Here is a 27,897-nt window from a genome sequence, read left to right as displayed (position 1 = left end):
GGTGGACGTCCTAGGTGGCGACGATTGGGTCACCGGTTGTCCGTAGCTTGCCGTAGCTTGACATCGACTTGGTGGTAGGTTGTTGTAGCTTGTCGTAGACATTGTCGTGGGGGGGGGGGGGGGGGGGGGGGTCCAGTCGCCGTTTTTTCAGCGACCTGATACGACTATGACAGTCACCGGCAGTTGCCTAAAAATTGCCAAAGTGAGACAGGCCCATAACTGTGCAATGTGAACACACATCCATTACAGTGTTTCCACTTTGAAGGAAATTACTCGAAATGCGGGACATTCTGGTTGTCTTCGGGTAATTTTAGGGAAATTGAATAATTTCGGTAAATTTCCGCAACAGGCCCATGAAGGGGTGTAAAGGTAATACACACAGCACTGCCGGTTTGTCGCTCAAAGGTTTAACCAGAGTACTGTCAGTTTAATGCGTGGGAATTTAAACAAAGAGCTGTCGGCTGCAGCGCTATGTGCTTTAAACATAGTGCTATGGCCACAGCGCTGTGGGTCACAGACTGTTCGGGAAAATTCTCGTATAACAATGAGTCTTTGGAATTCTCTTTCTCAGTGGAAGTTGAGCCTTTGATTATTTTTCAGGCAGTGGTAGAATTCTGGATAAGTAAAGTGGTGAAAGTTTACCAGTGGGCGGTGGGATTGCAGTTCCATTGGGATTGGCCTTGATCTTACAGAACGGTGGGTGTGCTCAAGGGGCCGAGAGGGAGGGGTGGAGAGAGGGAGAGGGGAGAGAGAGTGGGAGCGGGAGGAAGAGAGGGAGAAGGAGGGAGGGAGAGAGGGAGGACGGAGAGAGAGGAGAGAGAGGAGGAGGGAGGGTAAGCGAGAGAGGGAGGGAGAAAAAAGGATTGTGGAGAGAGGGAGGAAGAGAGAGAGGGGGAGGGAGGGAGAGAATGTGGAAGGGATAGGGAGAGAGAGAGGGAGGGAGAGAGAGATGGAGAGAAGGAGGGGGATGGGTAGTGAGAGAGGATGAGTCGGAGGAGAGGAGGTGAGGAGAGAGCGAAGGACGAGGGAAGGGCGAGGAGAGAGGGCGAAGAGGGGGGAGAGTGGGAGGGAGGGGAAATGGGAGGGAGTGAGAGAGGAGGGATGGAGGGGAAGGAGGAAGGAAGAGAGGGACGAGGAGTGGGAGGGAAGACCGGAGCAGAAGAAACTGAGACACATGAGAGCAGGTTGAAAAAACGAAGACAACGAAAGCTGTTGGAGGCAACAAAAGCTGCCTTGCATAATACTGTACAAGTGATTAACAGAAGCAGGCAGATACGGTGCAGTTACATAGATCTGTTTTGCCTTGTTCTTCTTTGTGTTGATAACGTGTGCCCGCAAAAAAACCAACGACAAATAGCACGCAGGAAGCATTTTTGAGAATTACAGGAAATACCATTAAATTCCAGGAAATTTTGGATTCTATTTAAGGCGTGGAAGCACTGTTCCATTACCAAGAACTTGTAATATGTGCAAACAGATGGTGAGCACCGCTCACAGACTAAAGAAAATGCATTTCCATGACCGTTTGACCAAGCTGTGACTCAGAGGTGTCTCCCATCTCAAATCGATCCCTTTGGTTTTATTCCTAATCCCGGGACCCCAAAGAACAAATAAGGCGTCACTGTTAATTGTTCAAGTTTATTCACCCAGGGGGAGACTCGTTCCAATTGTCCGGGATTAGGGAAGCACGTATATAATTCAGTGCGATGCGTTCGCTTATGTTCATGGCTGGTTTCAAGTCAAGTCAAGTTTATTCGTCACATACACATACGAGATGTGCAGTGAAATGGAAAGTGGCAATGCTCGCGGACTTTGTGCAAAAAGACAAACAAACAACCAAACAAACTACAAACAGGAAGCTGTAAATACTTCCTGTTTTAACAAGAAGCTGTAAATACTGGCCTTTTAAAACAAATTCTGTATGGCTTCCTTTTACCTCTAGTCTTGCAGGAGGACATCCAAGTTCAAACTTCTTTTTTCCAGTTTCCAATTCTTTTGCAATAAGTTAGGTGTACGTCAGAAGATCCTTCAGAGGGGCGCCTGGACCTGATGGTATACCCGGGCGTGTTTTGTAAACCCGTGCGGAACAAATGGCTGGAGTTTTTACGGACATTTTCAACCTCTCACTTCTCAGGTCTGAGGTTTCCACCTGCTTTAAAAGGCCATCAATAATACCGGTGCCCAAGAAGAGCAAGGTGACGTGCCTCAATGACTATTGACCTGTGGCACTAACGTCGGTGGTGATGAAGTGCTTTGAGAGGCTATTCATGGCACAAATCAAATCATACCTCGACAAAAACCTGGTCCCACTGCAGTTCGCTTACCACCACAACAGATCAACAGTGGATGCAATCTCACTGGCTCTCCACTCCGCTCTGGACCACTTGGACAACAAAAACTCATATGTCAGGCTGTTATTCATTGACTACAGCTCGGCATTTAACACAATCATCCCCTCCAAGCTGGTTACCAAGCTCTCAGATCTGGGTCTCTGCGCATCCCTCTGCAATTGGATTCTCGACTTCCTCATTCACAGACCACAGTCTGTCCGTATTGGTGGAAATGTGTCATCTTCGATAACAATCAGCATGGGAGCACCTCAAGGCTGCGTGCTCATCCCCCTGCTGTACTCACTCCATACTCATGACTGCGTAGCCGGATATAGTGCGAACTCCATCATCAAGTTCGCTGACGACACCACTATTGTGGGACGTATCACTGATGGGGACGAGTCAGAGTATAGAAGCGAGATCGATCGATTGACCAAATGATGCCAGCACAATAACCTGACTCTCAACACCAGCAAAACCAAGTGACTGATTGTGGACTTCGGAAGGGGTAGGATGGGGTCCCACAGTCTCGTTTATATCGGGCATGGAAATTGCTATCAAAATATGGGGGGGGGACAGGGGGAAAACAATTTCTTGGTGCACACTCACACACATAACACACGAGGCTTCGGAAGCTTCAGCTGTGGGCCCTGTGAATGGTAATTTCAGCTCAATCCAGTGCTAAATGCAGCTCAACTCTGCCTGTCTGGCCGGGTTAACCTACAGCGCTGCCTGGACTGACGGGACACCAGTCCGGAGCCATGGAGCTAGCGCTACTTCTCCGTGCTGGCTATAAGCCTGGGCCATATTTCCCGTAAGTCCAGGCAGGGCTGTAGGTTAACCTGGTGGGACAGGCAGAGTTGAGTTAGATTTAGCGCTGCTTCTCTGCGCTGGCTGTGGGCCTGTGGGCACTGCTCTCGTCTGACTCGCGACGTCTCTGGCCACCCCCGGGCGTGGGGAAGGGGCGGCACTCGGGTTGGGACGGGGATGGTCCAGTGGCGGTTCATCAGCGATTGCAGCGCCGGAGACCCGGGATCGAACCTGGCTGCGGATGAAGCGCAGATTTGTGTCCAGGGCTACCAAGAGTGTTTTTCACTTGTGACCTATGACCTGGGTAAGTCTCCCTCCTCCATTCACCGCGTTCTATCCTCAGTCCCATTTCCCAACTTCTGCCTCCCTCCTCCAATCATTGCACTGAATCATCATGTCCCGCCCCCACTGCCGACTGCCAAATTCCTGGGCGTGGATATTTCCAAAGATCTCTCCTGGTCCCAGAACACTGATGCAATCATAAAGATAGCACATCAGCGCCTCTACTTCCTGAGAAGATTACGGAGAGTCGGTATGTCAAGGAGGACTCTCTCGAACTTCTACAGATGCACAGTAGAGAGCATGCTGACCGGTTGCATCGTGCCTTGGTACGGAAACCTGAGCGTCCAGGAGCAGAAAAGGCTGCAAAAGGTTGTAACCACTGCCCAGTCCATCATTGGTTCTGACCTCCCTTCCATCGAGGGGATCTATTGCAGTCGCTGCCTCGAAAAGGCTGCCAGCATCATCAAGGACCCACACCATCCTGGCCACACACTCATCTCTCCGCTGCCATCGGATAGAAGGTACAGGACCCTGAAATCTGCATCATCCAGATTCAGGAACTGCTTCTTCCCCAAAACCATCAGACTATCAAACACAATTTCAAACACACTATGAACTATAACAACCTATGCACATTATCAGTTTACTGATGTGTGTAGATATGCAGTGGCTTGCAAAAGTTTTCATACCCCTTGAACTTTTCCACATGTGGGAGGTCATGGAGTCTGAGTGCCCTCCAGACATCCACATCTGCGCCAGGTGCGTCGAGATGGGGTTCCTAAGGGACCGTGTTAGGAACCTGGAACAGCAACTCGATGACCTCTGTCTGCTCAGGGAGAGCGAGGAGGTCATAGATAGGAGTTACAGGGAGGTGGTCACTCCAAGACCACGGGAGACAGAAAACTGGGTCACAGTTAGGAAGGGCAACGGGCAGAGGCAGGGACTGGTGAGTACCCCGGTGGCTGTACACCTTGTAAATAAGTACTCATGTTTGAGTAAGGGTGGGGGAGACAGCCTACCTGGGGGCAGCGACAGCGGCCGGGCCTCTGGCACAAAGACCGGTCCTGTTGCTCAGAAGGGTAAGGAAAAGAAGAGGAGGGCAATTGTAATAGGGGACTCTATAGTCAGGGGGTCGGATAGGCGATTCGGTGGACGCAGACAGGAGACCCGGATGGTAGTTTGCCTCCCTGGTGCCAGGGTCAGGGATGTGTCTGAACGGGTCCAAGAAATCCTGAAATGGGAGGGAGAGGAGCCTGAGGTTGTGGTACATATAGGTACCAACGACATAGGTAAAAAAAGAGAAGAGGTCCTGAAAGAAGAATTTAGGGAGTTAGGTAGAGAGTTAAGGAGAAGGACTGCAAAGGTAACAATCTCAGGATTACTGCCTGTGCCACGCGACAGTGAGAGTAGGAATGGAGCGAGGTGGAGGATAAATGAGTGGATGGGGGACTGGTGCAGTGGGTATGGATTCAAGTTTCTGGATCATTGGGACCTCTTTTGGGGAAGGTGCGACCTGTACAGAAAGGACGGGTTGCACTTGAACTCGAGGGGGACCAATATCCTGGCGGGGAGATTTGCAAAGGCTACTGGGGTGACTTTAAACTAGTATGGTTGGGGGGAGGGACTCAAATTGGGAAAGCTAGCAGTCAGTGTGTGAGGCAGGAGGCAGAGAATGGTAGCACTCTGACCCAAAATGTAGGGGAGAGAGAAGAAAAAGACAATAAACAGAAAATAAGAGAGGGTGGATTTCTTAAATGTGTATATTTTAATGCTAGGAGCATTGTAAGAAAGGTGGATGAAATCAGAGCCTGGATTGACACCTGGAAGTATGATGTTGTGGCGATCAGTGAAACATGGTTGCAGGAGGGCTGTGATTGGAAACTAAATATTCCAGGATTTCGTTGCTTCAGGTGTGATAGAATTGGAGGGGCAAGAGGTGGAGGTGTTGCATTGCTTATCAGGGAAGATATTACAGCAGTGATTTGGCAGGATAGATTAGAGGGCTCGTCTAGGGAGGCTATTTGGGTGGAACTGAGAAATGGGAAAGGGGTAGCAACACTTATAGGGGTGTATTATAGACCGCCAAATGGGGAGCGAGAATTGGAAGAGCAAATATGTAAGGAGATTGCAGATATTAGTAGTAAGCACAAGGTAGTGATTGTGGGAGATTTCAATTTTCCACACATAGACTGGGAAACACATTCTGTAAATGGGCTGGATGGGTTGGAGTTTGTAAAATGTGTGCAGGATAGTTTTTTGCAGCAATACATAGAAGTACCTACTAGAGAAGGGGCGGTGCTGGACCTCCTGTTAGGAAATGAGACGGGTCAGGTGGCAGAGGTATGCGTTGGGGAACAGTTCGGGACCAGTGATCACAATACCATTAGTTTCAATATAATTATGGAGAGGGTCAGAACCGGACCTAGGGTTGAGATTTTTGATTGGAGAAAGGCTAACTTTGAGGAGATGCGAAAGGATTTAAAAGGAGTAAATTGGGACATTTTGTTTTATGGGAAAGATGTGGAAGAGAAATGGAGTACATTTAAAGGTGAAATTTTAAGAGTACAGAATCTTTATGTCCCTGTTCGGTTGAAAGGAAATAGTAAAAATTGGAAAGAGCCATGGTTTTCAAGGGAAATTGGACACTTGGTTCGGAAAAAGAGGGAGATCTACAATAATTATAGGCAGCATGGAGTGAATGAGGTGCTTGAGGAGTATAAAGAATGCAAAAAGAATCTTAAGAAAGAAATTAGAAAAGCTAAAAGAAGATATGAGGTTGCTTTGGCAAGTAAGGTAAAGTAAATCCAAAGGGTTTCTACAGCTATATTAATAGCAAAAGGATAACGAGGGATAAAATGGTCCATTAGAGAGTCAGAGTGGACAGCTATCTGCAGAGCCAAAAGAGTTGGGGGAGATATTGAACAATTTATTTTCTTCGGTATTCACCAAGGAGAAGGATATTGAATTATGTGAGGTAAGGGAAACAAGTAGAGTAGCTATGGAAACTATGAGATTTAAAGAAGAGGAAGTACTGACACTTTTGAGAAATATAAAAGTGGATAAGTCTCCAGGTCCGGACAGGATATTCGCTAGGACATTAAGGGAAGTTAGTGTAGAAATAGCAGGGGCTATGACAGAAATATTTCAAATGTCATTAGAAACGGGAATAGTACCGGAGGATTGGCGTACTGCGCATGTTGTTCCATTGTTTAAAAAGGGGTCTAAGAGTAAACCTAGCAATTATAGACCTGTTAGTTTGACGTCAGTGGTGGGCAAATTAATGGAAAGGATACTTAGGGATAATATATATAAGCATCTGGATAAACAGGGTCTGATTAGGAACAGTCAACATGGATTTGTGCCTGGAAGGTCATGTTTGACTAATCTTCTTGAATTTTTTGAAGAGGTTACTCGGGAAATTGATGAGGGTAAAGCAGTGGATGTTGTATATATGGACTTCAGTAAGGCCTTTGACAAGGTTCCTCATGGAAGGTTGGTTAAGAAGGTTCAATGGTTGTGTATTAATGGTGGAGTAGCAAGATGGATTCAACAGTGGCTGAATGGGAGATGCCAGAGAGTAATGGTGGATGGTTGTTTGTCAGGTTGGAGGCCAGTGACTAGTGGGGTGCCACAGGGATCTGTGTTGGGTCCACTGTTGTTTGTCATGTACATCATTGATCTGGATGATGGTGTGGTAAATTGGATTAGTAAGTATGCAGATGATACTAAGATAGGTGGGGTTGTGAATAATGAAGTAGATTTTCAAAGTCTACAGAGAGATTTATGCCAGTTGGAAGAGTGGACTGAAAGATGGCAGATGGCGTTTAATGCTCATAAGTGTGAGGTGCTACATCTTGGCAGGACAAATCAAAATAGGACATACATGGTAAATGGTAGGGAATTGAAGAATGCAGGTGAACAGAGGGATCTGGGAATAACTGTGCACAGTTCCCTGAAAGTGGAATCTCATGTAGATAGGGTGGTAAAGAAAGCTTTTGGTGTGCTGGCCTTTATAAATCAGAGCATTGAGTACAGAAGTTGGGATGTAATGTTAAAATTGTACAAGACATTGGTGAGGCCAATTCTGGAGTATGGGGTACAATTTTGGTCGCCTAATTATAGGAAGGATGTCAACAAAATAGAGAGAGTACAGAGGAGATTTACTAGAATGTTGCCTGGGTTTCAGCAACTAAGTTACAGAGAAAGGTTGAACAAGTTAGGGCTTTATTCTTTGGAGCGCAGTAGGTTAAGGGGGGACTTGATAGAGGTCTTTAAAATGATGAGAGGGATAGACAGAGTTGACGTGGATAAGCTTTTCCCACTGAGAGTAGGGAAGATTCAAACAAGGGGACATGACTTGAGAATTAAGGGACAGAATGTTTAGGGGTAACATGAGGGGGAACTTCTTTACTCAGAGAGTGGTAGGCTGTGTGGAATGAGCTTCCAGTGAAGGTGGTGGAGGCAGGTTCGTTTTTATCATTTAAAAATAAATTGGATAGTTATATGGACGGGAAAGGAATAGAGGGTTATGGTCTGAGCGCAGGTATATGGGACTAGGGGAGAATACGTGTTCGGCACGGACTAGAAGGGTCGAGATGGCCTGTTTCCGTGCTGTAATTGTTATATGGTTATATGGTTATATGGAGTATAGGAGCAGGGAGGTTCTACTGCAGTTGTACAGGGTCTTGGTGAGACCACACCTGGAGTATTGCGTACAGTTTTGGTCTCCTAATCTGAGGAAAGACATTATTGCCATAGAGGGAGTACAGAGAAGGTTCACCAGACTGATTCCTGGGATGTCAGGACTTTCATATGAAGAAAGACTGGATAGACTCGGTGTGTACTCGCTGGAATTTAGAAGATTGAGGGGGGATCTTATAGAAACTTACAAAATTCTTAAGGAGTTGGACAGGCTAGATGCAGGAAGATTATTCCCGATGTTGGGGAAGTCCAGGACAAGGGGTCACACACAGTTTAAGGATAAGGGGGAAATCTTTTAGGACCGAGACGAGGAAAACATTTTTCACACAGAGAGTGGTGAATCTCTGGAATTCTCTGCCATAGAAGGTAGTTGAGGCCAGTTCATTGGCTATATTTAAGAGGGAGTTAGCTGTGGCCCTTGTGGCTAAAGGGATCAGGGGGTATGGAGAGAAGGCAGGTACAGGATACTGAGTTGTATGATCAGCCATGATCATATTGAATGGCGGTGCAGGCTCGAAGGGCCGAATGGCCTACTCCTGCACCTATTTTCTATGTTTCTATGTTTCTTTGTTTCTACCTTTAAAAAGGAGATGAGGAGGAATTTCTTTAGCCAGAGGGTGGTGAATCTAATTCATTGCCACAGACGGCTGTGGAGGCCAAGCCAATAGATATTTTTAAGGCAGAGAGAAATAGATTCTTGATTAGTACAGGTGTCAGGGGTTATGGGGAGAAGGCAGGACAATGGGATTGAGAGGGAAAGATGGATCATCCATGATCAAATGGTGGCGTAACCTTGATGGGCCGAATGGCCTAATTCTGATCCTATAACTTGAACATCAATTCATAACAGCTGCAAAGGCCAAGTTTTGGGGTCTTTTTTAAGTGGGGATTAACAGGCACTTGATTAGTACGGGTGTGAGAGGATATGTGGAGAATGCAGGTGAATGGAGAAAGGGAGGGAAAGAGAGATCAGCCATTGAGTGATGGAATAGACTCGATGGGCTGAATGGCCTAATGCTGCTCTTATGACGTGAACCTTATGAAAATCATACAAGGACTGGAGATTTCCTGTCTTCCAGTCAAGGTTCATAAATCATAGGAGCAGCATTAGGCTATTCGACCCATCAAGGTTACTCCACGGACCTATCATTCCCCTTCGGTGCCATTCTCCTGTCTTTTCCCCATAAACCCTCTAAACCTGTCCAGTCCATGTACCTGTCCAAATGTTTTCTAAATGCCTCAACTACCTCCTCCGGCAGCTCGTTCCATGCACCCACCACCCTTTCTGTAAAAAAGGTGCCCCTCAGGTCCCTATTAAATTCCCTCACCTTATACCTGTGTCCTCTAGTTCCTGATTCAGCCACTCTGAGTAAAAGACTCTGTGCATTAATCCTATTCCGCTCATGATTTTGAACACTTCTATAAGATCACCCCTCATCCTCCTGCACTCCAAGGAATAAAGACCGAGTCCGCTCAACCTCTCCCTATAGCTCAAACCCTCGATTGCTGGCAACACCCTGATAGATCTTTTCACCCTTTCCAGCTTGACAACATCTTTCCTATAACACGGTGCCCAAAATTGAACACGATACTCTAAATGTGGCTCGACCAATGTCTTATATAAGTGCAACTTGACCTCTCAACTCCTAACGGGCGGCGGGTTGGCGCAACAGTAGAGCTATTGCCTTTCAGCACCAGAGACCCGGGTTCGATCCTGACTACGGGCGCTTGTCTGTACGTTCTCCCCGTGACCTGCATGAGTTTCCTCCGAGATCTTCGGTTTCCTCCCACACCCCAAAGACGTACAGGTTTGTAGGTTAATTGGCTGGGTATCAATGTAAAATTGTCCCCAGTGTGTGCAGGATAGTGTGGTCGGGGTGGACTCGGTGTTTCCGCGCTGTATTTCTAAAGACTAAAAACTAATCTTCTATACTCGGTATCGGTGTCAGTGCCTGAGAAGGTCCTGATCTCCGAAATGTGCATAGTGAAGATGTCCCTTAAGGGCCTGTCTCACTTGGCGATTTGTTCGGTGACTGCCGGCGTCATATCATTGTCGCCAAATGACTTTGAACATTTCAAAATCCAGCGGCGATAAAAAAAATGTTGCGACACTTGAAAAAGTGAGAGCAGATAGTTCACTCCCTGAAAATGGAAATGTAACTGAAACTGGAACAATCAAGTCTTACTTTTCCTCCGTACAGCCGAGTTGTGGAACTGAAAAACCTTGGTTCAAATCCAAAACCAGTGATGTTAGGCTTACAGACAAGTGCGGGCAAACATTCACTTCAAATGTTAATCCTTACACGTGCAAATTATAACCACGTCTCAAGAGTTAAGATTAGGATTAAAAATAATAATAATAATAATGACAGTGACGTGGTGGAGGAATTTCTTCAGCCAGAGGGTGTTGAATCTGTGGAATTTATTGCCACGGAAGGCTGTGGAGGCCAAGTCAATGGATATGTTTAAGGCAGAGAGAGAGATAGATTCTTGATTAGTACGGGTGTCAGGGGGTTATGGGGAGAAGGCAGGAGAACGGGAAAGAGAGGGAAAGATAGATCAGCCATAATTGAATGGTGGAGTAAACTCGATGGACCGAATGGCCTAATGCTGCTCTTATGACTTATGAACCTTATGAAAATCGTAGAAGGACTGGAGATTTCCTGTCTTCCAGTCAAGGTTCATAAATCATAGGAGCAGCATTAGGCCATTCGGCCCATCGAGTCTGCTCTGCCATTCGATCATGGCTGATCTATTTTTATCTCTCAAACCCATGCTCCTGCCTTCTTCCTGTGACCTTTGACACCTTTACCAATCAAGTTGAAGAGTTGCAATCCTGGATTAAGTGCAAAGTGCATAGAAATAGTCCACCCAGACCAATCTAAATCTTTCTTCAACGTCGTGATAGTACCTGCCTCAACTACCTCCTCTGGCAGCTGGTTCCTACACTCACCACACATGGTGGAAGAAAGTTAACTCCTCAGGTTCTCATTAACTATCCCCCCCCACCCCCCCCCCCCCCCCCCCCCCCCCCCCCCCCCCCACCTCACCTTTAGCCTCTGATATATTTAGATAGCATGCAACACAAAGCTCTGCATTGTCCCCCGGTATACGTGACAATAATGAACATAAACCTTAATCCTAAACCTTTAACAGTACATGTGACCATGAACTAAACTGAACTAATCTCCCCTTTGCTCTATCTATTGTACTTGAGTTTAACAGCTGTACTTATGTACAGTATTCTCTGATCTGTTTGGATAGGAAGCAAAACAAAGCTTTTCAGTGTATCTTAGTACACGTGACAACAATAAACTTAATCCTAAACTTTCACCCCAGAATTTAGTGGACAAACAATTAACGTCCAGGTGAATTTGTGACCATTGAGTAACGGGCTGGGAAATCACTGCTGGTGCCTCTATTCTGACCATCGCATCGGACACACGTGAAATGGCGTCACATCTGTAAAGGATTCTGTCCGAGGCAAGGCTCCGTTGTGACCAGCACAAAAGACACGTCCACACCGAGTTAGAGTTCAAGAGCTCGTTTATTCTCCAATCACTGCCTTTTATCTTGAAGGTCACTTGACCTCAGTCACGAGGCTCAGGCACGAGTTTCTGTTACAAGACTTTACAGGCACTGGTATTTACACTATATACATATTACATGTTTACATAACGTACAAAGACATCACATCTCCCTCTTTACTTTAAAGACATCACATCTCCCTCTTCAGTTTAAAGATGTTATATAACCATATAAACCATATAACAATTACATCACGGAAACAGGCCATCTCAGCCCTACAAGTCCGTGCCGAACAACTTTTTTCCCTTAGTCCCACCTGCCTGCACTCATACCATAACCCTCCATTCCCTTCTCATCCATATGCCTATCCAATTTATTTTTAAATGATACCAACGAACCTGCCTCCACCACTTCCACTGTAAGCTCATTCCACACCGCTACCACTCTCGGAGTAAAGAAGTTCCCCCTCATGTGACCCCTAAACTTCTGTCCCTTAATTCTGAAGTTATGTCCTCTTGTTTGAATCTTCCCTATTCTCAAAGGGAAAAGCTGATCCACATCAACTCTGTCTATCCCTCTCATCATTTTAAAGACCTCTATCAAGTCCCCCCTTAACCTTCTGCGCTCCAGAGAATAAAGACCTAACTTATATCTCCCTCTTCACTTTACAGATCTTACATCTACCCCTTTTCACTTTGTTTATCATCTCCCCTGATATCCACTTTAAACAAACTCTAGCAAAGGGCCTCTCTCAATTGCCTTCTGCTGCGACTGGGAGACGGGCTCCTACCTCTCGCTCTAGCTAGGCTTCTGGGGACTTATTCTGGCTTCTGGGAGATGTTGGCAGGTCTGGAATTTTTTTTTCACTTTGAAGAAAGATTTGATAACTGGGATAGTATTCTCTGCAGCAACGGAGGTGAAGAAAAGACTTCGTTGAGATGAGTAATAATATGAAAATATGACCTGTTTTGCTTAACAAAGTGTGTAGGAAGGAACTGCAGATGCTGGTTTAAACTGAAGATAAACACAAAAAGCTGGAGTAACTCAACGGGACAGGCAGCATCTCTGGAGAGAAAGAATGGGTGACGTTTCGGGTCGAGACCTTTAGACTGAAGAGGTTGAAAACCAGCCATGTAGATGTAAAACACAATAACTTGAGATGTGTGTTATCCAACTAAGGGCAGAAATCAGAATCATGTGTTCACCTTTATTGATGTGACACCATAATGAATATATTACAGAAAAAATAATTTAATGGGGTGGCACTGTGGTGCAGCGGTAGAGTTGCTGCCTTACAGCACCACAGACCCAGGTTTGATCCTGACTACGGGTGCTGTCTGTACAGAATTTGTACATTCTCCTTATGACCACATGGGTTTTCTCCAGATATTCCGGTTTCTCCCACATCCAAAAGTGTAGGTTTGTAGGTTAATTAGCTTCTGTAAATTGTCCCTGGCATGTAGGATAGAACTGGCGTATGGTAGATTGCTGGTCAGTGTGGACTTGGTGGGCCGAAGGGCCTTTTTCCATATATCTTAATTTAATTGAACCATTTACTTGGTTGAATATGTGGCATTATTTTTGTCTTGTTTCTATAGTCAAAGTGGTGCGACCCCCCCCCCCCCCCTCCCCCCCCTCCCCCTCGGTCACTGCACTCCCTCGGGCTTGATCATTGCACTCCCTCGCAATTTCTCACTCTCAACTCTCACCCAATGATGGCAGCCCAGCATTATTATCATCATCATTATTATTATTATTATTATTATTATTAATCCTAATATTAACTCTTGAGATGTGGTTATAATTTGTACGTGTTGGGATGAAAAATTGAAGTGAATGTTTGCCCGCACTTGTCTGTAAATCCAACATCACTGGTTTGGGATTTGAACCAAGGTTTTTCAGTTTCACAACTAGGCTGCACAGGTAATAGGTAAGACTTGATTGTTCCTGTTTCCAGTTTCAGTTTCATTTCCACTTTCAGGGAGTGAACTATTTGGACTCAGCCCATCCAGTGGACTATAAAAACACCGCCCACTGTCTCTGGTCCAGCCAGTTCTCGGGAGGAAGAGCAGCAGCATGAGGTAAGGGACATCTTCACTCTGCACAGTGATATCGGAGATCAGGACCTTCTCAGGCACTGACGCTGACATTAGGTGGATGAGTAGAGAAGCTTAGTTTTTAGTCTTTAGAGATACAGCGCGGAAACAGCACCTCCGGCTCACCTAGTCCGCCCCGACCAGCGATCCCCGCACATTAACTAGCAGTGTTACAAAATTTTGAGATTTAAAAAATCAAGTCTGCAATTTATCCCATCCGATAAAGCATAAAAATAAGTTTAATTTGACGCCTAATTCACTTTCATATCTTCTGTATTAAAAAAGTTATTGCCATTTTCATACTCGGAAATTAGCATCTTGTTCCCTATTGCTTTTCCATTGACAACACAAAAGCTGTGATCGAGGACAGTCAAAAGCCCATAACCTTCCTTAAAAATTAAGAGAACTGAATGAAATGTTCAGTTAATGTAGATTGAAGCATTCTGAAACAAATATAAAACATCTTACTTGGATGACCTGAAATTAAAGCATCTAATTAGTTAATTACCTAATTGTAGCTAATTACAAAATTGACCGTTGTGACGGAAATAGTAAAAACACCCAGACTGCCTTGAAAATTCAAAAATGTGATATTCTCAAGATCAGAACTTTAATATTATTGTATTATACGCTGTAAGTCCGTAACAGATAGGTAAATAAATTACAATTTCTAGCAATAGACCAACTCTTTATGGAGAAGATCAGTTGCTAGCTGGTACATTGGCATATCATAATCAGTAGCATCATCATACTCCTCAGATTGTAACCAATAAGCAACTCTGTACATCTTGTTTTTCCTCAACTTTTCAATTTTGGCATTGTAAACTACAAGTTTTTGCTGTTCAAACCACGCATGACATGCCTTTCTGCCCACTACTTTCCCATTAAGAATGGTCTGTAGATTCAATTTCTTAAGAAAAGGATATATTTTTTTAAATAGCCTAAGTATCCAAATAACAAACTAATCCCATTCACACGAGAATTCACAATATAACATGATTTTTAAATCTCACTGTCATGAATTCATATGCCAGATGGAAGGAATTTGATGTTTAATTCCCATAAATTAATCTAGAAACATCCACTCAATATAATCAACATTTTTATTTTTTTGCACAATCCATGGGACTAAAACTGATATTTAGTATAAAAATATTGAATATGGGTGGACTATAACACAAAATATAGACGATTTAGATGCTCTTATGAGATGATTGTCCAAGAAAAAGAGCATTTAAATCATCTTGCGAGTGGGTTTTTCTGGAACGCGATCGATTGGAAAGTTGGGGTTGCGGTGAATTTGAACTCCATATCGGCAGGAAAAACACTGCCGGTTCGTATGGTGCCCAAATCACATTTTCGCAACGTAAAATCAGATTAAAGCCATCCCAAGAAGCAAGTTTATATGTAAAAGAAACGACTTACCCTTTGTTTTGTCCCGTTCTTGCGATCCGTCACATTGTAGGCGTTGAGGGCGTTAGAAGTCGCTTTTTATTTAAATTAAATTATTAAATTGTCTCGCGATTAAAAAAATAAAATCGGGAATGGAAGTCGGATCGATTATTCTTCAGCAGCTGGCAGCCCGAGGAAGTCTGCCGCCGCCATTCAATGTGATCATGGCTGATCATCCACAATCATTATCCCGTTCCTGCCATCTCCCCCGACTCCGCTATCTTTCAGAACCCTATCTAGCTCTCTCTTGAAAGTATCCAGAGAACCGGGCTACACAGCCCGCCGAGGCAGAGAAATCCACAAACTCACAACTCTCTTTGAGAAAAAATGTTTCCTCATCTCCGTTCTAAATGTCTTATCCCTTATTCTTAAACTGTGGCCCCTGCCTCTGGACTCCACCAACATTGGGAAAATGTTTCCTGCCTCTAGTGTGTCCAAACCCTTTATAATCTTATATGTTTCTATAAGATGCCCTCTTATCCTTCTAAATTCTAGTGAATACAAGCCCAGTTGACCCATTCTTTCATCATATGTCAGTCCCGCCATCCCGGGGATTAACCTGGTGAACCGACGCTGCACTCCTGTCACTGCTTTCCAAATGGGCTGTTATAACATTTTTAATCATCAACTCCAGCATGTTGGCCAGTTGGAGGCCACACCTTGTGTATTGTGTGCAATTTTGGTCTCCTAATTTGAGGAAGGACATTCTTGCTTTTGAGTGAGTGCAGTGTTGGTTCACCAGGTTAATTCCCGGGATGGCGGAACTGGGCTTGTCTTCACTGGAATTTAGAAGGATGAACTGGGTTCGATCCCGACTACAGGTGCTGACTGTACGGAGTTTGTTCGTTCTCCCCATGACACGCGTGGGTTTTCTACAAGATCTTCAGTTTCCTTCCACACTCCAAAGACGTACAGGTATGTAGGTTAATTGGCTTGGTACATATGTAATTGACCCTAGTGTGTGTAGGATAGTGTTAGTGTGCGGGGATCGCACCGGGGTCTGTGCAGACTCGGTGGGCCGAAAGGCCTGTTTCCACGTCGTATCTCTAAACTAAACTAAACTAAACAAAACTATCAGCCTACAATTACAAGCCTGCAAGTCTTTGGAGTGTGGGAGGAAACTGGAGATAGAAACATAGAAAATAGGTGCAGGAGTAGGCCATTCCGCCCTTCGAGCCTGCACCGCCATTCAATATGATCATGGCTGATCATCCAAATCAGTATCCTGTACCTGCCTTCTCTCCATACCCCCTGATACCCCAGGAATCAGTCTGGTGAACCTTCTCTGTACTCCCTCTATGGCAAGAATGTCTTTCCTCAGATTAGGAGACCAAAACTGTATGCAATACTCCAGGTGTGGTCTCACCAAGACCCTGTACAACTGCAGTAGATCCTCCCTGCTCCTATACTCAAATCCTTTTGCTATGAATGCTAACATACCATTCGCCTTCTTCACTGCCTGCTGCATCTGCATGCCTACTTTTAATGACTGGTGTACCATGACACCCAGGTCTCGTTGGATCTCCCCCTTTCCTAATCGGCCACCATTCAGATAATAATCTACTTTCCTGTTTTTGCCACCAAAGTGGATAACCTCACATTTATCCACGTTATACTGCATCTGCCATGCATTTGCCCACTCACCCAGCCTATCCAAGTCACCTTGCAGCCTCCTAGCATCCTCCTCACAGCTAACACTGCCCCCCAGCTTCGTGTCATCTGCAAACTTGGAGATGTTGCATTCAATTCCCTCCTCCAAATCATTAACATATATCGTAAATAGCTGGGGTCCCAGAACCGAGCCTTGCGGTACCCCACTAGTCACCGCCTGCCATTGTGAAAAGGACCCGTTTACTCCTACTCTTTGCTTCCTGTCTACCAACAGTTCTCTATCCACATCAATACTGAACCCCCAATATCGTGTGCTTTAAATTTGTATACTAATCTCTTATGTGGGACCTTGTCGAAAGCCTTCTGAAAGTCCAGATATAACACATCCACTGGTTCTCCCTTATCCACTCTACTAGTTACATCCTCGAAACATTCTATAAGATTCGTCAGACATGATTTACCCTTCATAAATCCATGCTGACTTTGTCCAATGATTTCACCACTTTCCAAATGTGCTGCTATCCCATCTTTAATAACTGATTCTAGCAGTTTCCCCACTACCGACGTTAGACTAACTGGTCTGTAATTCCCCGTTTTCTCTCTCCCTCCCTTTTTAAAAAGTGGTGTTACATTAGCTACCCTCCAATCCTCAGGAACTGCTCCAGAATCTAAGAGTTTTGAAAAATTATCACTAATGCATCTACTATTTCTGGGGCTACTTCCTTAAGTATTCTGGGATGCAGCCTATCTGGCCCTGGGGATTTATCGGCCTTTAATCCATTCAATTTACCTAACACCACTTCCCGGCTAACCTGGATTTCACTCAGTTCCTCCATCTCATTTGACTCCCGGTCCCCTGCTATTTCCGGCAGATTTTTTATGTCTTCCTTAGTGAAGACAGAACCAAAGTAGTTATTCAATTGGTCTGCCATGTCCTTGTTCCCCATGATCAATTCACCCGTTTCTGACTGCAAGGGACCTACATTTGTTTTAACTAATCTTTTTCTCTTCACATATCTATAAAAGCCTTTGCAGTCAGTTTTTATGTTCCCTGCCAGTTTTCTTTCATAATCTATTTTCCCTTTCCTAATTAAGCCCTTTGTCCTCCTCTGCTGGTCTCTGAATTTCTCCCAGTCCTTTGGTAGGCTGCTTTTTCTGGCTAATTTGTACGCTTCATCTTTTGTTTTGATACTATCCCTGATTTTCCTTGTTATCCACGGATGCACTACCTTCCCCGACTTATTTTTTTGCCAAATTGGGATGAACAATTGTTGTAGTTCATCCATGCAGTCTTTAAATGCCTTCCATTGCATATCCACCATCAACCCATTAAGAATCAATCGCCAGTCTATCTTGGCCATATCTCATACCCTCAAAGTTACCTTTCTTTAAGTTCAGGACCCTTGTTTCTGAATTAACGATGTCACTCTGCATCTTAATGAAAAACTCAACCATATTATGGTCACTCTTGCCCAAGGGGCCACGCACAACAAGACTGCTAACTAACCCTTCCTCATCACTCAATACCCAGTCTAGAATAGCCTGCTCTCTCGTTGGTTCCTCTACATGTTGGTTTAGAAAACTATCCCGCATACATTTCAAGAAATCCTCTTCCTCAGCACCCTTGCCTGTTTGATTCACCCAATCTATATGTAGATTGAAGTCACCCATTATAACTGTTTTACCTTTGTTGCACGCTTTTCTAATTTCCTTTTTGATGCCATCCCCAACTCCACTACTACTGTTAGGTGGCCTGTACACAACTCCCACTAGTGTTTTCTGCCCCTTAGTGTTTCGCAGCTCTACCCATATCGATTACACATCCTCAAAGCTAATGTCCTTCCTTTCTATTGCGTTAATCTGCTCTCTAACCAGCAACGCTACCCCACCTCCTTTCCCTTTCTGTCTATCCCTCCTGAATATTGAATATCCCTGGATGTTCAGCTCCCAGCCTTGGTCACCCTGGAGCCATGTCTCCGTGATCCCAACTATATCATAGTCATTAATAGCTATCTGCACATTCAACTCATCCACCTTATTACGAATGCTCCCTGCATTGAGACACAAAGCCTTCAGGCTTGTTTTTACAACACTCTTACCCCTTATACTATTATGCTGAAAAGTGGCCCTTTTTGATTTTTGCCCTGGATTTGCCAGCCTGCCACTTTTACTTTTCACCTTGCTACCTATTGCTTCTACCCTCATTTTACACCCCTCTGTCTCTACGCTCACACATTTAAGAAACCCTTTCCCTTTAGCTCCATCCTCCACTATCCCATTCGCCACCCCACCCCCCTTATTCAGTTTAAAACCACTCGTGTAGCAGTGGCAAACCTGCCTGCCAGAATGCTGGTCCCACACCTGTTAAGATACAATCCGTCCCTTTTGTACAGTTCCCCCTTACCCCAAAACAGATCCCAGTGATCTAAGAATCTAAATCCCTGCCCCGTGCACCAGTTCCTCAGCCACATGTTCAGGTCCCGTATCTCCCTGTTCCTGCTCTCGCCAGCACGAGGAACTGGAAGCAAACCGGAGATAACAACCCTGGAGGTCCTGCTTTTCAGCATTTTTCCGAGCTCTCTAAAGTCACGCTGCGGAATATTCATCCCCTTCTTTCCCACATCGTTTGTGCCGACATGCACTACCACTTCCGGATGTTCACCTTCGCCCTTGAGGATTTTCAGCACTCTGTCCGTGACATCCTGGATCCGGGCACCAGGAAGGCAGCACACCATCCTCGCATCCCGTCTGTTGCCGCAGAAACCCCTGTCCGTACCTCTCGCAATGGAGTCTCCCACTACAATGGCGTTGCCTGCCTTAGGCCTTTTTGGTTTTGGCTCAACAGCCCTATTCGCATCGCAAGCCAGTCCGCCGCTCAGTGTAAACACGTCTTCTGTCCCGACAGCTTCTAAGTGGGTGAACCTGTTCACAAGAGGTACAACACCCGGGGACGTTGGCATTCCATGCTTCCCTCCCTTTCTCACTGTCTCCCACCTTCTCTCTTCCAGTACCTTAGGTGTAACAATCTTACTGTAGGACTTGTCGAGGAACGACTCCGTTTCTCGGACGAACCGGAGGTCATCCACTTGCTTCTCCAGTTCCCCAACACGATCCTTCAGGAGCTCTACCTGGGTGCACGTCTCGCATTTGTAGCAGCCAGAGGCACCAGCAGTGTCCTTGACCTCCCACATACTGCAAGCATCGCACTGAATCAGCTTGCCTGACATCACCTTCTTTCGTCTCTACCTCTCAAGCGTATTGCGTGGGCTCCTCTCCGAAGACTCTCGAGCCAAAGACTCTCACTTCCCTCACAAGGCCGCTCCTCACTGGTGCTCCCCAAGAGCAGTCTTGCTTAAATTGACTGATAAATTGCCTGATTTATCAATTTACAAACCAAATTCCTCAGTTTTCAACTGTTTTCCTGGCACTGACTCACTTCTCTCCTCCCACTCGGGCTAGAGCCAATCAGTCTGTTCTCTTGCTAAACTCCTCCTGCTGTTGCTCCCAAAGCTACAGCAGTTCTGAGTAAAGTCTGCCTGTGCTTGGCTACTACTTTTCAACTGTTTTCACCCCTCTGACTCACTTCTCTCCTCCCACTCGGGCTAGAGCCAATCAGTCTGATCTCTTGCTAATCTCCTCCTGCTGTTGCTCTCGCATTAAACCTACGCAGGTCACGGGGAGAACATACAAACTCCGTACAGACAAGCATTGTTATCATTACAGTGTTGTCATTCTTATCCACGATGCACCTAACCCCTCCTTCACTCCTTCATGGCAATCAGTGCTCACGGAAGGCCTCACGAGTCCCGGACGTAGGCCCGGAAGTGGGGCAGGCGGTCGACTCAGGCAGAACCCTCGACTGTCCGTTGCTGGGACATGTGAGCGGCCATCTTGGTCCGGTCCAGGGGCAAACCGACATGGAGGTCCCCCTTCCTCCCACCACTGAATAGCCGACCGAACCTCCTCCTCCGTACCGGGAAACCTAAGATCAGGAGGGTGGAGCTGAAATGCAGCTAAAACATGAGCTTTTTTTGCTTTGTGCTATTCATTCAGCAGAATGTCTATACATGATTACAATCAAGCTGTCCACAATGCATAGATCCAGGATAAAGGGAGTAACGTTTAGTCCAAGGTAAAGTCCGATCATAGATAGACTGAGGTAGCTGGAAGGTCAGGACCTCTCTCTAGTTGGTGATAGGATGGTTCGGTTGCCTGATAACAGCTTGGAAGAAACTGTCCCTTAATCTGGAGGTGTGCGTTTTCACACTTCTGTGCCTCTTGCCCGTTGGGTGAGGGTAGGAAAGGGAGTGACCAGGGTGCGACTCATCCTTGATTATGCCTGACCCACTGAGCTACTCCAGCTTTTTGTCTGTTGTCCCATTGATCACCTTGTGCTCTCTTGCAGCGACACACTGAGGGAGTCCTTGTTGGTGAAGCTCGGCCAGCTTCAGTGCCACTTCACGTGGGGCCCACAGATGGACATCGTCGACCTGGACGACGTGAAGCAGAGGTTGCAGGATTCGATTATCATCGGCGGGAAGCACCAAGGCGTGCCGCACAACCACTTGGCTTACATCAACTACCTGCAGGGCAACTGCGAAGAAGCTCTCCGTGACTTAGAGGAGGCGGAGAGACGTCTGAGGGAGATCCACGGGGATGGATTTGAGAGAAGGAGCATCGTCACCCATGGCAACCGGGCCTGGTTGCATTACCACATGGGGCAACTCAGCAAGGCCCAGTCCTACCTCGACAAGCTGGAGGTGATGTGTGGCCCCCTCACACAGGGCCCGCACGTCACGGCAATGGTGCCCGAGGTGTGGGGGGAGAAGGGGTGGTCTTTGCTGAGTTCCCGCTCTCAGTGCTGCGAGGAGGCGAAGGAATGTTTCGCCAGGGCTCTGGAGGAAGATCCCGACAACACGGAGTGGAACATGGGCTACGCCACCGCTCTGTACCGTCTGGAATCGATTTCCGCGATCCCGGAAATCCCCGAAGTGAGTGAGTCGGTGAGACAGCTGAGACGGGTGCTGGAGCTCGATCCGGGTGAATCTGTGGCCAGGGTGATGCTGGCCCTCAGGCTCCAAGAGTTCCAGCAACAGGCAGAAGCGAATGAATTGGTTGAAGAAGCGTTGCGGACAAGCCCAGATTCTCCATTTGTGCTCCGCTATGCAGCAAAGTTTTACAGAATACAGCACAATGTTGATAAAGCGATAGGGCTGTTGAAGAAAGCCTTAGAATTCACTCCGCACTCTCCCTTCTTGCACCATCAAATAGGTATCTGTTACAGGGAAAAGCTATGGGCTCTGCGTAAAAATCAAGGCAGTCGAGACCCAGGCATGGAGGCTGAGTTGATCAACCATTGCAAGCACCATTTTGGAACGGCATTTGAACTGAAGCCATCGTTTATTCGTGCACAGCTGGATTTTGCCGGGATCTGCTTAATGAATGGTGAATCAAACAAAGCGGTGAAGATATACAACATCCTCCGGAGTTTAGAGGATGTTGCTCCAGATAAAAAGCAGGCAATAGAGTTACAGCTTGGATTATATGAAATGTATCACACCAAATCTGAATCAAACGCCATCCACCATTTTATGGAAGGCCTTAAAATCCAGCGCGGCACGAAACATTGGAAACTTTGTTGCACTAAGTTGGAGAAGATTGCAAGAGGGCAAATTAACAGGAACCCGTACAACAGCAGAGCCTGGGATATCCTGGGGTTTCTTCACCGAAAAGCCGGGAAAATTTCTGAAGCTGTTGAATGCTATGAAAAGGCCTTGCGGTGGGATCGTGGCAACAAAGAATATCTCCGCGCTCTTCGTGAATTGCGCTCTTCTACTTAGGCTGGAAATTCCAGGACCAGGAGGTAAGGGCGAGAAAGGTCCTTCCTCAACCACTCCTCACTAGAACATAGAACGTAACACAGTACAGCGCAGGAACAGGCCCTTCGGCCCACGGTGTCTGTGCAGAACACGATGCCAAGACCAAATCCTATCTGCCTCCATTCCCTGTATATCCATCGGCCCATCCAAAAGTCTGTCAAATGCCATAATCATGCCTCAACCACCACTCACGGCAGCAAGTTCCGGGCGCACACAGCCCTCTGTGTAAAGAAAACATGCCCCGCACATCTCCTGTAGCCAATACCCTCTAGTCCAGGAACCTCCTCTACACCCTTTCCAAAGCCTCCACATCCTTACAGCAATGGGGCGCCCTGAACTACATGTGATACTCCAAATTAACTCCAAATAACCAAAGTCCGATAAAGCTGCATCATGCCTCCCTGACTGATACAAAAGTTAGTGGTTTTGCAGATAGTGAAGATGGTTGTGAAAGATTGCAGCAGGATCTAGATCGATTGGCCAGGTGGGCGGAGGAATGGTTCATGGAATTTAATACAGAGAAGTGTGAGGTGTTGCATTTTGGGATGTTGAATAAGGGCAGGACCTACACAATAAATGGTAGGCCTCTGGGTAGTGTTGTAGAGCAGAGGGATCCTGGAGTACAGGTGCATGGTTCCTTGAAGGTCGAGTCGCAGGTAGATAAGGTGGTCAAAAAAGCTTTTGGCACTTTGGCCTTCATCAGTCAGTGTATTGAGTATAGAAGTTGGGAGGTCATGTTGCAGTTATATAAGACGTTGGTGAGACTGCATTTAGAATATTGTGTTCAGTTCTGGGCACCAAGTTATAGGAAAGATATTGTCAAGCTTGAAAGGGTTCAGAAAAGATTTAAGAGGATGTTGCCAGGACTAGAGAGAGTGAGCTATAGGGAGAGGTTGAGTAGGCTGTGTCTCTACTCCATGGTGCGCAGGAGGATGAGGGGAGATATTATCGAGGATTTCAAAATCATGAGAGGAATAGATCAGATCAGGAATAGCACAGAGTCTTTAGCCCAGAGTAGGGGAATGGAGGAGCAGAGGACATAGGTTCAAGGTGAAGGGGAAAAGATTTAATAGGAATCTGTGGGGTAACTTTTTCACACAAAGGGTGGCGGATGTATGGAACAAGCTGCCAGAGGAGTTAATTGTGACTGGGATTATCCCATTGTTTAAGAAACAGTTAGACAGGTAGAAGGATAGGACAGGTTTGGAGGGATATTGACCAAGTGCAGGCAAGTGGGACTAGTGTAGCTGGGACATTGTTGCGTGGTGTGGGCAACTTAGGCCGAAGGGCCTGTTCCCACACTGTATCACTATGACTTATACTCAATGCTTGGACCTATGAAGGCAAGCATAGTATATGGTGACAGACACAAAAAGCTGGAAAACTCAGCGGGTCTGGCAGCATCTCTGGAGAAAATGAATAGGTGACATTTCGGGTAAAGACCCTTCTTTAGAACTGAAACGTCACCTATTCCTTCTCTCCAGAGATGCTGCCTGACCCGCTGAGTCACCCCAGACTTTTGTGTCTATCCTCGGTGTAAACCAGCATCTGCACTTTCCTTCCTCATCTTACCGTACGCCTTCTTCACCACTCGATCTACTTGTGCGGCCACTTTCAGGGCGTTGTGGAGTCGGATGCCATCATTATTACAGAGTCTGACCAAGCTTGTGTGCGGTGCCTTAATGGAGACACTTGAATTGACATTTTGTTGATGATCTTCTGCAGGTTTGGTGCCCGTTTCTCTGACTGATCTACAGTGATCCCATCTCTCAACAAACCTTCACATTCAACCAAAGGTGGATCAGAGCTGCGTTGTGGAGGACGTGACGCCATTTCACGTGCGTCCGATGCGATGGTCAGAATAGAGGCACCAGCAGTGATTTCCCAGCCCGTTACTCAATGGTCACAAATTCACCTGGACGTTAATTGTTTGTCCACTAAATTCTGGAGTTAAAAGTTTAGGATTAAGTTTATTGTTGTCACGTGTACTAAGATACACTGAAAAGCTTTGTTTTGCTTCCTATCCAAACGGATCAGAGAATACTGTACATAAGTACAGACGTTAAACTCAAGTACAATAGATAGAGCAAAGAGGAGATTAGTTCAGTTTAGTTCATGGTCACGTGTACTGTTAAAGGTTTAGAATTAAGGTTTATGTTAATTATTGTCACGTATACCGGGGGACAATGCAGAGCTTTGTGTTGCATGCTATCTAAATATATCAGAGGCTTAAGGTGAGGTGGGGGGGGGGGGAGTTAATGAGAACCTGAGGGGTGCAAAACTACTAAAAGGGGGAGATAGAACTGATTTTTGTGTGAGAAGCTCCATCGATGATGTGCAATCTGATTTAGTTTCTACGATATAATGCCGACAATTACGAGTTTCAACTTTTTTGTTGCAAGCGTTATGAACATTGGGGCACGTTTCATGATCAATATTGTTTAACATTCTGTAATATCAGAGTTTGTGCATTAAAGTAAGTAATAAATCACTCATAAAATGCGACAATTCTAGTGCATCATTACGCGTCAGCGGTGCAGTCTAAGTAGTTTTTTTGGTCCACACTTGTGCCCCTGTCCCACTTAGGAAACCTAAACGGAAACGTCTGGAGACTTTCCGCCACACCCAAGGTTTCCGTGCGGTTCCCGTAGGTTTTTGTCAGTCTCCCTACCTGCTTCCACTACCTGCAACCTCCGGCAACCACCTGCAACCTTCGGGAACCGCACGGAAACCTTGGGTGGGGCACAAAGTCTCCAGAGGTTTCCGTTCAGGTTTCCTAAGTGGGACAGGGGCATAAGGTGAACAGTATCAGCTCCAGGGCGTTCAAGGGGCGGCACGGTGGCGCAGCGGTAGCGTTGCTGCCTCACAGCGCCCGGGACCCGGGTTCGATCCTGACTAGGGGTGCTGACTGTACAGAGTTTGTACGTTCTCTCAGTGACCGTGTGGGTTTTCTCCGGGTGCTCCGGTTTCCTCCAACACTCCAAAGTCATACAGGGTTGTAGGTTAATTGGCTTCGGTATGATGTAAAATTGTCCCTAGTGTGTAGGATAGGATAGACACTTCCGCCTTGAGCCGATATTAATAAAGTTTGCGCTTGTTCAATGGTTCTTTATTGTCACGTGTACCGAGGTACAGTGAAAACATTTTTTTTGGCATACAGTTCAGCAAAGTATTACTATATATATATAAGGACAATCCTGGGTTAAGTACAAAGTGTACAGAAATAGTCCACTGAGACCATTTACAATAGTCGCCAGGGTTTTGGCGCCATTTTTCAAAGTCCCAGTTGCTTTAAGAGCAGCAGGTCATAAAGGCCCGTTGACAGGTATGTGTAGAAAGGAACTGCAGATGCTGGTTGACACCAAAGGTAGGCACAAAGTACTGGAGTAACTCAGTGGGTCAGATCGCACATCTGGAGAAAAAGGATGGCTGACGTTATAGGTCAGAATGCTGCTTCTGACTGAAAGTATAGTGGAAGGAACCAAAGGTAAATAAAGGCCAGAATAAAACGGGGTCAGCAACAGATGAACAAGGACGGGTAGGTAGATGGTTGGAGATAAAAGTGGAAGGTGTGAGACAGGGTTGAAGAGTTGCAATCCTGGATTAAACATAGAAACATAGAAAATAGGTGCAGGAGTAGGCCATTCGGCCCTTCGAGCCTGCACCGCCATTCAATATGATCATGGCTGATCATCCAACTCAGTATCCTGTACCTGCCTTCTCTCCATACCCCCTGATCCCTTTTGCCACAAGGGCCACATCTAACTCCCTCTTAAATATAGGCCTGGCCTCAACTACCTTCTGCGGCAGAGAATTCCAGAGATTCACCACTCTCTGTGTGAAAAAGTTTTCCTCATCTCGGTCCTAAAAGATTTCCCCCTTATCCTTAAACTGTGACCCCTTGTTCTGGACTTCCCCAACATCGGGAACAATCTTCCTGCATCTAGCCTGTCCAACCCCTTAAGAATTTTGTAAGTTTCTATAAGATCCCCCCTCAATCTTCTAAATTCTAGCGAGTACAAACCGAGTCTATCCAGTCTTTCTTCATATGAAAGTCCTGACATCCCAGGAATCAGTCTGGTGAACCTTCTCTGTATTCCCTCTATGGCAAGAATGTCTTTCCTCAGATTAGGAGACCAAAACTGTACGCAATACTCCAGGTGTGGTCTCACCAAAACCCTGTACAACTGCAGTAGAACCTCCCTGCTCCTATACTTAAATCCTTTTGCTATGAATGCTAACATACCATTCGCCTTCTTCACTGCCTGCTGGACCTGCATGCCTACCTTTAATGACTGGTGTACCATGACACCCAGGTCTCGTTGCATCTCCCCCTTTCCTAATCGGCCACCATTCAGATAATAATCTACTTTCCTGTTTTTGCCACCAAAGTGGATAACCTCACATTTATCCACATTATACTGCATCTGCCATGCATTTGCCCACTCACCCAGCCTATCCAAGTCACCTTGCAGCCTCCTAGCATCCTCCTCACAGCTAACACTGCCCCCCAGCTTCGTGTCATCCGCAAACTTGGAGATGTTGCATTCAATTCCGTCGTCCAAATCATTAATATATATCGTAAATAGCTGGGGTCCCAGAACTGAGCCTTGTGGTACCCCACTAGTCACTGCCTGCCATTGTGAAAAGGACCCGTTTACTCCTACACTTTGCTTCCTGTCAGCCAACCAGTTCTCTATCCACATCAATACTGAACCCCCAATACCGTGTGCTTTAAATTTGTATACTAATCTCTTATGTGGGACCTTGTCGAAAGCCTTCTGAAAGTCCAGATATAACACATCCACTGGTTCTCCCTTATCCACTCTACTAGTTACATCCTCGAAAAATTCTATAAGATTCGTCAGACATGATTTAGCCTTCATAAAGCCATGCTGACTTTGTCCAATGATTTCACCACTTTCCAAATGTGCTGCTATCCCATCTTTAATAACTGATTCTAGCAGTTTCCCCACTACCGACGTTAGACTAACTGGTCTGTAATTCCCCGTTTTCTCTCTCCCTCCCTTTTTAAAAAGTGGTGTTACATTAGCTACCCTCCAATCCTCAGGAACTACTCCAGAATCTAAAGAGTTTTGAAAAATTATCATTAATGCATCCACTATTTCTGGGGCTACTTCCTTAAGTACTCTGGGATGCAGCCTATCTGGCCCTGGGGATTTATCGGCCTTTAATCCATTCAATTTA

The 27,897-nt window shown here is 45.9% G+C and overlaps 1 protein-coding gene across 1 annotated transcript; it reads left to right on the top strand.

Annotated features, from left to right (window-relative positions):
* Positions 1–278: 278 nt before the first annotated feature.
* Positions 279–22,650, top strand: LOC116981428 (interferon-induced protein with tetratricopeptide repeats 5-like). The gene is made up of 2 exons (XM_033034482.1): positions 279–304; positions 21,216–22,650. The coding sequence occupies exons 1-2, from the start codon at positions 279–281 to the stop codon at positions 22,648–22,650; spliced, it is 1,461 nt and encodes a 486-aa protein (XP_032890373.1).
* Positions 22,651–27,897: the final 5,247 nt, after the last annotated feature.

The sequence above is a fragment of the Amblyraja radiata genome, chromosome 15 (assembly GCF_010909765.2).
Source record: "Amblyraja radiata isolate CabotCenter1 chromosome 15, sAmbRad1.1.pri, whole genome shotgun sequence".
Lineage (NCBI taxonomy): Eukaryota > Metazoa > Chordata > Chondrichthyes > Rajiformes > Rajidae > Amblyraja > Amblyraja radiata.
The sequence above is the reverse complement of the archived record's forward strand: the minus strand, read 5'-3'. Positions and strand labels throughout refer to the sequence as shown.